At 34.6% G+C, this 12652-nt stretch overlaps 1 protein-coding gene and 1 non-coding gene across 3 annotated transcripts; both read right to left on the bottom strand.

Annotated features, from left to right (window-relative positions):
• Positions 1–4292: 4292 nt before the first annotated feature.
• Positions 4293–4374, bottom strand: TRNAS-GCU. The gene has a single exon. It is a non-coding gene; the product is annotated as a tRNA-Ser (tRNA).
• Positions 4375–6118: 1744 nt separating this feature from the next.
• On the bottom strand, positions 6119–12354 carry LOC112501055 (protein CfxQ homolog). 2 transcript variants are annotated; one of them, XM_025104701.1, is made up of 7 exons: positions 11840–12354; positions 10731–10841; positions 10199–10297; positions 9993–10103; positions 8597–8900; positions 7722–7861; positions 6119–7124 (listed from the first exon to the last, which is right to left on the bottom strand). In XM_025104701.1, exons 1-7 carry the CDS (start codon positions 11978–11980, stop codon positions 6588–6590), a joined length of 1443 nt encoding a protein of 480 aa, XP_024960469.1. In that variant the 5' UTR covers positions 11981–12354; the 3' UTR covers positions 6119–6587. The 2 variants fall into 2 exon arrangements, with proteins under 2 accessions (XP_024960469.1, XP_024960470.1); XM_025104702.1 differs by having other exon boundaries at positions 11843–12240.
• Between the last annotated feature and the right edge of the window lie 298 nt (positions 12355–12652).

Genomic DNA, 12652 nt, shown 5'->3' with positions numbered 1-12652 from the left:
CCCCCCCCCCAATGCTTAAAGGTTGGATCCGCTCCCGGTTTTTTTAATACTAGAAAGGGTACTCGCACAATGCAGCGAGATACATCTTGATTTTAATATTTCATTATCTCAATTGATGTTATAATATGGTCTTATATGATACTGAAAAAACGATGATGTTTTTATTTTTGAATAAAATATAAATTTGAAAATATCATAAAAATTTGACAAAATTATATCGATATTAGTATCAAATTAACTACTTAAAATTCCTCAACTTTTGTGTAATTTTTTAATTCAAAATTTTTAATTATAACTTAACTTAAGTTCAATAACGAAGTAATTTATATTTGGTTTAGTAATATAATTTTCTTATAAAGATAATAGTTAATTATTTTGTTAGAACTCGATAATTATCTTAATTATATTTTAGATTTTTTATATTTTAAAATGAGATGTTTATCCTCTATTTGATTATGTTTATCCGCAGTTAGTTACACGAATTTAAATATGGAGTCTTAATAAGTTGTACTTATACATAGTTTACTTGTAATATTGAATTTTAAGTAATATACATCAATATACAATACTTTATGCATAAAAAATGGTTTTTAAGAGTTTTTATCAAATGTTTTATAATATAGTATAGATATATAGGGTTCTTATCTGATTATACCCCACAAATTATTAATATCATAATATACAAAAAATATATTTACTCCTTTAATTTTTTTATTTTTTTACACAATTTTCTAAACATTTGTTTTGTTTTTTAGTGTATGAACTTTAAAATCTTTGTACTATGTAACATTCTCTTGTTTTTGTTTCTAGTGATGTACTTTTTATTTTAAAAATTAGTCATTTTTATTTTTTTTAATTATATAATAAGTCAAATTATTTAGTTTTTTAATTTTAAAATTTTGATTTTTTGTATAATTTAAAATAATTATTAAACACTTTTTTTTTGCTTTAAATAAATACATCATTTAACTTGATGCGTAATTTAAAATAATCTGCTTTCTAATAATCAGATAACTAAAGTATCGAAAACAAACTAGTTTTTATATATTACTGGAAAATGGGGTCGTTAGTGAGGATGGTGATTTTTTTTTTTTGATTAACTTGAATATCTAACTTGCTACGCGAGCCGACTAATCCCAGGACGACCACTTGCTTTGTAGATAGTTAGGTGTCACCGCATTTGAACCTCCGTAGCCACAAGGGGATTTTTATTCCTCATTGGATTTGAACTTGGGATCTTCAGGTACTTTTGAACTTTGGAGCAAAGCTCAAACCAATCAGATACCACCCTTGTGGTTGAGGATAGTGATTTGTCCCGACCTGGTGGGGAACTCGGCTCACCCGACCCGAACGAGGACGGGAATTCCCTGCTGAAATGGGTTCAGTGGCAGGATATTGTACCCCCGACCCGCCCCGTACCCGGTATACTAATATTCATTTAATAAGTTTTTGGGCTTCGGAAATTTTGATAGTGAGCATCTGTTGCTGTTGGACTTCAAATAGGTATTAACTATTTTATGTTTTCAATACGGTGGATGTTAAAGGGCCTAATCCATCATTTTGTAGATGCAATAAATTGCTTAAACTCATAGATTAATTTCAATATTCAATACATCATGTCCTTTTACATAGTTCTATTTTGATAAGTTCGCCTTATAGTTTTTTCTTGTTTGAAAAGTATAATACTATAATATTTTTAATGTTTACAAATTCCGTTAATCGTTCAAATATGGGATGAAGACTGAAGTTGCCAAAACAAAGTCCTTATTTTTTTTTTTAGATTTAAAGGGACTTGAACTGTTGATCACTTTTAATCTCATTCCCACTCATGAATTGCGCTTTAGAAGGTAATTGATCTAGTTCATCTCGATGCACTTTAATAGTGTTGACATTCAATTAAGATTGTCCAAGGATGGTGATCGCTTCTTACACTTGTCACAATAACTTTCCTTCACATCGAAACTCAACTCTATAATAATATATATGTGTGTATACATATACATAATACATACATACACATATATCTATATATATATATGCATGTATATGTATATATATATATATCTATATATATATATATGCATGTATATATATGTATATGAGTGGTAAGGGGTGGGGGAGGGTATAGAAACAAAATGGATGTGACATGCAATGGGTGGTGGTGGCGGCTGACACGCTGCGTACACCTCCACAATTGTAGCATGCATTCCGTATACCACCCTTTTTGTCCACCATTCCCACTCTCTCACTACCTTCCAATATATACCATTATTTCTATGTTTCTGCATATAGACTTGGGATCATGTGAGACCAATGGTTTTTTGTGAGACCCGTAAGATCAATTCTCAACCCTTGGATTAGATCTACAATATGAAAATCTAAACATTCATAAACGCCACGAGACTTCTCAATAATCATAAAATTGTCACCGTGCAATTTAGACCATTTGATCATTAACCTATAAGGTTGATCAATGAACATAAATTGGTCTTACGGGTCTCACGAAAAACCCTTGGTCTCACGTGAACCCAACCCTCTCTCTCTCTCTATATATATATATATATATATATATATATATATATATATAGAGAGAGAGAGAGAGAGAGAGAGAGAGAGAGAGAGTTGGGTTTACGTGAGACCCGTAAAACCAATTTATGTTCATTGATCAACATTATAAGCTAATGGTCTAAAGTTGCACGGTGGTAATTTTGTGATTATTGAGAAATCTCGTAGCAATATTGTGATTATGAATGTTCAGATTGTAGATCTAATCCAATGGTTGAAAATTGGTCTTACGCGTCTCACGAAAAACCATTTGTCTCACATGATCCCAAGTCAATATATATATATATATATATATATATATATATATATATATATATATATATATACACACACACATCCATGATCATGTTAGAATAGAAGTGTAAGAGAGGATCTAAACCATTGATTATTTTTAATCTCAAAATAACTCATGAATTACGCTTTAGAAAAAAAAATTGATTTAGTATATCTCATTAGTGTCTCTTCAATTAGAATTAATCCAAGAGTGAAGACGTTTCTTACCCTTTGTCATCATAACTTTCATTATCACTTAAACTCAACCCTATATATATACACACACATATACATATATTATATATAGATAAATATTTATATATATATATATATATATATATAGAGAGAGAGAGAGAGAGAGAGAGTGATAGGTTTAAACGATAATATGGTTAAAATATGAAAACACGAAAATGTCAATTGGACTAAAAATCACATGGAATTCATGTTCGATTAATGAAGTTGCATAGTCCAAAATCACATTGATATAGACATTTATTCTTGTTTGAACTCAATCCTATGCATATATGTACCCTGCATCGTCAAATAACAGAGCGAAAAGTACACGCAGATGAAGTGTTAGAAAGAGTAAGAGTTTACCCAAACGAGCTAATAAGCATCCGAATAAACACATCATCCTGAGAACTAAAAAATTGGATCCATGATACACGTCTTTGAGTTGGTTTTTTGCATCATATTCATAAAACACACAGAGAAAAACCAAAAGGGTGGTGTCTGATTGATTTGAGCTTGGCTCCAAAGGTCAAAAGTACTAGGAAGTCCCATGTTCAAATCCAAGGAGGAATAAAAATCCTTTTGTTACTACGGAGGTTCAAATGCGGTGACTCCGTGTTACTTGCAAAGCAGGTGGTCGTCCTGAGATTAGTCGGTTCGCATAGCGGGTTGGATATTCAGGTTAATAAAAAAAACACAGAGAAAAAGAAAACCCGTATTTTGTAAGAATAAACTAGAATTCGGTTGATAATACAGGTATCTGTTGTCGATCTTTTGCATTGTTTTCATAAAAAAAACACAGAGAACATCATATTATAAAAAATAAACAGTTTTGAATAAAATATATATACAAAACCAAACATAAAATTTATATGAAATAGAGTAAATAATGATTTTCGTCCTTGTAGTCTGTTAATAAATTATATTTTCGTCCCTGTAGTTTATAAATTACAATTTTGGTCCCTATAATTTGCAATTCATTACTATTTTCGTTTATGTCCTAATTCCACTTGTAAGTATGAAGGACCAAAATAGTAAATATCTATAAAACACTGAGTCCGAAATAATAATAAATTGTTAATCATAAGAACGAAAATAACAATAAATTAAAAATCATAAGGACGAAAATCGCAATTTCAAAACTATATAAACTGAAGTTGCGATTGTAATAAACCACAGGGACCAAAAATGTAAATTAACTCAATAAAATGGTAAAAACAATACGACGCCTGAGAGATTCGAACTCTCGCGGGGAAACCCCATGTACTTAGCAGGCACACGCCTTAACCACTCGGCCAAAGCGTCATTTGTTGATTCTTTTAATATTATATTTATTATATATAATATTTATAATTTATTAAAATAAAAAAATATATATATATATAGAAAATCATTAGTAGAATTCATGGTTATTTTGACATATCCAGATTACTGGTAAGGGGCCGTTTACGTAAACACTTACCCGGTAAACACTTATTGATAAAATTCTACACTATCGCTTACTTACTGGGTAAGATTTTATTCATTAAAACGCATTGTATGCAACAATTTATCCCGGTAAGCGCTAACTATGGTAAGAGTCATCGTCCACACTTACCGGGTAAGACTCTCGATTCTTGTCTTCGCTCTTACCGGGTAAGATTTTTAGTCTTTGTCATATTTATCCGATAAAGTAAAGTGACTTGGTAAGCGCTTACCCGACTAAGCGTTTGGTAAACGACACCTAAATCCTAACATTCCTCTGAATTAGAGAGGACATTTTAAGCAAGATTAAATGAATTTTTAAAAGGGTAAATTGCTTGAAAAAGTAGCGTACTTTAACTTGATTCCTATTTTATGTAACATTCTTTAAAAACTTCTATTTTGGTACTTAAGATGTAAAATTTTAAACATTTAAGTACCCGGATAACTGGTTAGAATATTAACCGATTATCATGCTGATATGGCGAATGATGAGATAGAATTTGGTCGAATAACAAATAATATTGAGTTGGATATCACATCAGCATGGTAACCGGTTAATGCTTCAACCGATTACCCGGATACTTAAATGTTTAAAATTTTACATCTTAGGTACCAAAATGAAAGTTTTAAAAGTACGTTACCCAAAATAATAATCAAGTTAAAGTACGTTATTTTTTCATGCAGTTTGCCCTTTTTAAAACTAAATGGTTATCAACCAAAGGGTCATTGTCAAATCAGTATCTAGATTACCAGTAAATTTTAAACAAGATTAATAGACATTTAAGACTGGTTATCAACCAAAAGGTTACTAACACAGAAGCATTCAGATTATCAGTAAATACCAATCTCCTTAACCTTCGTGTAGTCAAGCAAGGAGGACTCTTTAAAAACAGAATTAAGCGATGTTTTATGATTTATGGTTATCAGCCAAGGGTTAATGACACGCCAGTATCTGAATTATCAGTATATTTTGAACATGATTAATAGACTTTTCAGGACTCATGGTTATCAACCAGAAACCATTAACACAACAATATCTTAATTATCGTTATCAACCAAAGAGTCGTTGGCACATCAGTATTCGGATTACCAGTAAATTTGAAACAATTAACAGACTTTTAGGACTCGTGGTTATCAACCAAAGGATCGTTAACAGAGTAGTATCCAAACTATCAATAAATCCCGATCTCCCTACAACTCAAGCATTTATGCCTCACCATCGTGCGTGCGAGTTTGACCATATATAAATATTATATACTTTTTTTATTAACCTGGATATCCAACCCGCTATGCGAGCCGACTAATCCCAGAGCAACCACCTGCTTTGCAGATAGCCCGGAGTCACCGCATTTGAACCTCCGTGGCCACACGGAGATTTTTATTCCTCCTTGGATTTGAACCTGGGACCTCCTGGAACTTTTGACCTTTGGAGCCAAGCTCAAACCGATCAGGCACCACCATTGTAGTTAATATTATATACTTCTTACAGAACTCGTGGTTATCAGTCGACTTTTCTCAATACATAACATGAAAAACACGGATCTAAAAGGCAACGACCTTCGATTAAAAACCGCGGTCAAAATACGAACATCAAAACAATAGCATTGTCTCCAATTTCTTAATTCAATGAAGATTTACATCAAACATACCATAAAACTGTAATTGAATCTAAAATCCCATCAATTTCATCTTATAAACTCAATCTACTACACCTCTCTATATAGATATAATCAATTATATATCATAAAGATCGAAAAATAACAAAATACCTCCCACGATTACGACATCCCGTCTTCATCTTCGCCTTCTGCAACCTATCCCACGTCCACCGTCAAATCATCCGACCAGTAATGGGTCCCTTTGGTTAAACGACCTTCTAACATGTTCTTTTTAAATGAATGATCTTCGAACAGGTTTGAGAATATAACTGCTTATCACAATAATGCCTAAAAACCTGTTAAAATGTCATTGATTTTAAAAAGCACCTGTCAAAAGGTCATTTAGCTAAATTACCCATCTCCCATCTAGGTGGAATATACTGGGTTTGTTTGGTTTTACTGCGACAATAGCCTAATCCCGCCTTGTAAATCTTCTAACGTGATTGTCAACAATTCATCGGTATCCATACAATCGAAACTAAGCCTCAAATCCAAATACTCTCGAGCATTAACCAACAATGGATCCACCATACCTCCGTTCATCTCCTTTCTTTGTTTCTTGGTGGTTTCCGTTTCTATCAGAGTTGCCATGGCTTTCACCGTGCACAAAGGATGCAACTTGAACCCGTATAGTAAACTGCCCTCCGTTTGATTATTCATTTTAAGATGAAGAATATTCGCTAAATCTTCGGTGGTGAAGTCATCGAAGGTGAAAAATTTCGTCACTCTTCTACAAAAACCTTCGTTGGAAGAAATTACACGTTTCATTGGTTCGCTATAGCCTGCAAAGATAACGACTACTTTACCATTATCCATAACGGACATGATCTCTTCAAGGGCTTCCAATCCGTAGTCTTTATCATCCGATTTTTGCATGGGTATTAATCGATATGCTTCATCCACAAACAAAATCCCGCCTTCGGCTTCCTTTATCTGCATTTTGGTGTTAAAGATTAGTCCTTCTGAATTCTGATATATGCATAAAGATCCATACTTCTGATCAGGGGTAATTTGATCTTTTAACATCATAAAGATGACAACCCTTGAAGCAAGATCTGATTTTGATATACGAATGAAAATCGGATCAAGTGTTAAAGATCAGTTCTTTTTGGTATTTTGCATAAAGATCCATACATATGATGAGGGGTAATTTGGTCTTTTAACATCATAAAGAAGACACCCTCAAAGCAAGATCCGATTTAGATGTACGAATGAAAATGAGATTCAAGTGTTAAAGATTAGTTCTTTGCTATTTTGCATAAAGATCCATACATACACTCAGGGGTCGTTTGGTCTTTTAACATCATAAAGAGGACAACCCTCGAAGCAAGATTTGATTTTGATATATGAACGAAAATTGGATTCGAGTGTTAAAGGTTAGTTCTTTGCTATTTTGCATAACGATCCATACATACGATCATGGGTAATTTGGTCTCTTAACATCATAAAGAGGACAACCCTCGAAGCAAGATCGGATTTTGATATACGAATGAAAGAAAAAGAGCATAATTTGGAATGGGAGGTGCATACCACTCTCCTAGTCTTGGGTCCGGTATGTCCAACAAATTCTCCAACTAAATCAGTTCTTTGTACCTCCGTAACCTTATCGGTTGGCAAAATTCCAACCATAAAAAGCAATTTTCCGAGGATCCGAGCTACCATCGTTTTACCTGTAGAATGCAAAAGGTTAGCATGTATGAGGTAAAGAAGTTGCAAGAATATGTGAAACCCCATCTGATTGTCTCCAAACGAGCAATTGAGAGAACGGGGTTCCAACATAGATTACGGAGAAAGTGTCCAAGTCTAACCGATGTGGAACTCTAAGAGGCCGTTTGGTTGGTTTTCCATTAAGTCATGTATGAATAAAGCTATATGTATGTATTAATCTGTCTATATAGATTGGGAAGGTTTTTGTTTGGAAGGGTTTTTTATAGATGGAAGTACGTGTTTTTTAATTGGGAGGGGCAGGATAGAAAAAACTTGGCTTTCTGCATAAAGCTCCCCTTAGAAGCTTATTGAATAAGCCACCTTCTATATCATTAAGCCACTACCAAACAGTCACGTAACTGAATAAGCTGCGAGTCCCATTAAATTTATTAAGTTGCGAATAAACAGACCGTAACTGATGTGTGACTCTTAACACACCACCTTCAACGGAATGTCTCAGGGCGTCGAGTCCCAAGCAAAGATGTCCCAAATGGTAGTCCTTGGCTCTTATACCATGTGAGAATATGTGAAACCCCATCAGATTACTCTCCAAAAGAGCCCTTGAGGAGAGAACAAGGTTCCAACATATATTTAAGAGAAGGTTTTCAAATATAGCTATGTGGGACTCTAAAAACCGATATGGAAATTACAATCTCCCCCCTACCCCCACCCCAAAATTACAAAAACGCCCTAATCACCTGTTCCCGGATTGCCAAGAAAAGCCATATGAGGTGGTCTTCGGGTCCCAACCCTTAAACCAAGGGCCCTTCGCCTTTCGTCTAAAAGCATCCCTTTAGCCCATTTCCGTAACTGTAACTTAAGCTCATGGAGTCCCACTAAATTCGATAATTCTTTTTCAAGTTCATCCATCTTCGCTTTCGTTCCACTGCATGCTTCAATGGCTCTAACCTTTCTCTGCTGTTCTAAGTAAGACTTGAGAAGCGCCTGCAGCTTCTCGTTTCCCGATCCTTGTGACAGATGATTCAAAGGAGTCATGCCTTCCTGTGGCGGCCAAAAAGATTTTTAAAAGAATCAGATCAAGATTTATCAACTTGTTAACTTAAGCCGTGTTTGGCAACCATAAGCTAGCTTATTTTTTGAGTTCACTGAAATAAAAACAAAACCCTGTTTCGTAAGCCATAAGCTAGCTTTTTGAAAAACTACTTTAAATAGGTTCCAATAAGCTCCATGAGTTTTTTTATTTTCCTATTATGCCTCTATTTTACATAAATGACCAAAACCCTATCTTTTTAGGTAATTTTACATGGTTATCTAGCTTATTAGCTAGGTTTTACCAAACATGACTAGTTTATCATAGCTAGCTTATTAGCCAACAACTAGTTTTTCAGTTAGTTCAAGTAGCATTTCAATAAGCTCTTTTTTCCAATTATGCTCCTTATAATTTACATAAATGACCAAAAACTCTATCCTTTAGGTAATTTTACATTGTTATTTAGCTTATCGGATGCATTAACAAATGTGACTAGTTTATAATAAGCTAATAGCTAGCTTATTAGCCAACAACTAGCTTTTCAGCTAATTCAAGTAGCATTTTGATAAGCTCTTTTTTCCAATTATGCCCCTTATAATTTACATACATGACTACAAAGCCAGTCCTTTTAGGAAATTTTACATTGTTATCTAGCTTACGGGATGCTTTACCAAAAGTGACTAGTTTAATAAGCTAATAGCTAGCTTATTAGCCAACAACTAGCTTTTCAGCTAGTTCAAGTAGCATTCAGGTAAGCTCTTTTTTCCAATTATGCCCTTTATAATTTACATAAATGACCAAAAACCTATCCTTTTTGGTAAATTTGCATTGTTATCTAGCTTATCGGGAGCTTTACCAAACATGACTAGTTTATCATCGGCTAGCTTATTAGCCAATATAGCCAACAACTAGCTTATCAGCTGATAAGCTAGCTGTTGGCCGATAAGCTAGTTGTCGGCTGATAAGCTAGCTGTTGGCCGATAAGCTAGTTGTCGGCTTATAAGCTAGCTGTTGGCTGATGATAAGCTAGTCATGTTTATCCGCTAATTTGCCGAACATAGCCTTATGCATCAGAAAAAGTAAAAACAGTCCATCACTAATACATTATCTTTGGCACTACAGTCAGCGTTATGCTCAAGCAATGTCACCACAGTCGAGGAGTCCTCGGCTCTCAGTGAGTGCCAAACAGAAAGGTGCAATGGAGTCATCCCATTCTGCATGTTAAAAAAAAGATTAAATTTCTTCAAAGAAAATGAGATTCTTTTGGGTTTTGTTGACACAATGTTCACAAAAGAGAAGAAATACATACATTTGCTTTGGCTTCGGTAAAAGCCCCATGAGAAAGAAGAAGCCCTGCAGCTTCATTACAACCATTTTTAGCAGCCATGTGCAATGCAGTTTCTCCATACTACAAAAAGATAGTAAAACAATAAGGGCCTGTATGTTAGCAGCTTAATCAGCTTAATGAGCTTAATGGGACTCACAGCTTATTCAGCCAGCTATATATGACTGTTTGGTAGTGTCTTAATGATATAGAAAGTGGCTTCTTCAGTAAGCTTCTAGGGGGAGCTTTATGCAGAAAGCCATTTTTCTAAACCTTCCCCTCCCAAATCCCAATTAAAAAACACGCTCTTTACATCTACAAAAAACCCTCACAACAAAAACCTTCTCAATCTATACAGATAGATTAATCAGACAAACAACTTTATCCTTACAGGACTTGATAGAAAACCAACCAAAATCCCCTAAGTATCACTACAGACAGCTAATGAAAATAAAAATGAGAACCAGACCAAACAAATAATCACACATAATTAAGAGTGAATCAATTATTTACGCACCATGTTCTTTGCTTCCAACTCAACTGTTTCTGGACCTGAAAAGTTCAGCAGAAACTTAACTACTTCAACTCTGTTATGACCAGCAGCAACATGAAGGGGCGTGTTCGCCATCTGCATAAAGAAAAATTCGAGAATATAAAAGATCGAATTAAAATACACGGTTATTGGAAAATTTTAACCATGAGATAAGTAAAGGGGGTCTTCGTGGAAACAACCGTTCTACTCGTTTGGGTAGAGATCAGGTGTGCGTATATCTTACACCCTACACCCTACTTTCAAGTGGGATTTAATGGGTCTGTTTTGTTTGTTTTGGTTTACAAGTGAGCAGAAAACACAAAAATATTTAGATCTTCAGAAACAAAAAGGATAAAATCTTCAAAATGTCACAAGAGATAACTTCAGGTTCGCCAATAACATTAGAAGACTCTAAAGAGCATCTCCTATGTCTTCAACCCGAAAAAGAGTTAGGGGTAATGCATCTAAACAACATCTCCATGGCAAGAACCTTCGGTAATGCCTTAAACAAACACCAGACCAGCTCAACTGGCAAATAAAGGCTAAGCCTTGTGGATCCTCCCCAGTGGTCGACACTTCGAGTCTCCTCAGGGCCACTGTGGATTTTACCAGTTGTTTTCTGCTGGGTCCCATGAGATTAATCAAGATGTATGCCAAGATGGCCCCAACACACATAGTAACCGGAAGGAAAACACCATAGGTAACTAAAACCTCAATTTGCAACTAGTTATGGGTTTACAACACTTTCTTGATCCTTATCAATTGACAGAAATCTCAACGTGTGAAGTAGGCCTCAAATTATCTATCTCATAGAACACCAAAAATCATCAATTATCAGATTAGAATAATAAAGCTCAAAGTTTTACTGTGGCATAAAATCAAACAGGTTGTGTGCAAGTATGATAAACTTACTTGAAACGGGAGGTTTTATCTTAGCCAATTAAATTCTAAATTTCTAAGATTTACCAACAAAAATCAAACAAATAGAAAAAGTAGTGTTCATCAAATCAACAATATACACAGCCTTAAATAGAATGAAAAAAAAAACCCTAATCATAACGCTTGATGCAAAACACGTAATGGGGATATCTTACAACGGGGTTTCGATCATTGATGAGCGAAGGTTGGTCACGGAGACGCCTCTGGACAGCGGGAAGATCGCCGGACTGAGCGGATGCATGAATGGTGGCTGGTTTTGTAGATCTTGAATGCTGTTGATCTTTAACCCTCTGCATCCTTAAAAATCCAGTCGTCGGCCGGCGATCCAAGAATCGGTAAAGGGAATCTTGGAATCAAGGCAAATTGGGGAAACCCGATGAAATCCTCACGAACCGAGCTAAACTTGCTTCTGAAAACTGATTAATTTGGATGAATCTATGGTGGTTTTCTTGAAAAGGTTCGATCTTTCTTTCCTTTAACCACCACCACCAATGGAAATCAAACCTCAAATGACATTAAACCCCAAGAAATGGAGGTCATGGGATTACCTCTTCATCAATTTGGGTGGAAATGATTGTGAATGGTGAGGAAGCTAGCTGTGTGAATGGTGAGGACGCTAGCTGTCTTCAATATTATATGGTTTGGGACTTTGGGTGCATGTGGGTGTCCCTATTGATTAGTAGCATGTAATAATGCAAATAGTGTCACAAATACTCCAACCAATATTAAACTCACTATTTTCAATAATCAAGAAATAATCATTGTAATGAAGAAAATAATTAAGAGTAAATTATGGATTTGGTATCTGTAGTACATTTGTCTTTACAAAAATGATTCTTAGAGGCTGTTTGACAGTTGCTGAATGGTTTGGTGCAAAATGATTAAGTGGTCTGAATGATTAAGAGGCTCTTATGATAATATAAAATAAAATATAATTGTGTTACAATAAAATTATGGCTCTTAATGGT

This window comes from Cynara cardunculus (genome assembly GCF_001531365.2).
Source record: "Cynara cardunculus var. scolymus isolate 2C chromosome LG 17, CcrdV1, whole genome shotgun sequence".
In the NCBI taxonomy this organism is placed as follows: Eukaryota; Viridiplantae; Streptophyta; class Magnoliopsida; order Asterales; family Asteraceae; genus Cynara; species Cynara cardunculus.
Note: the sequence above shows the minus strand (reverse complement) of the source record. Positions and strands in the feature narration are given on the sequence as shown.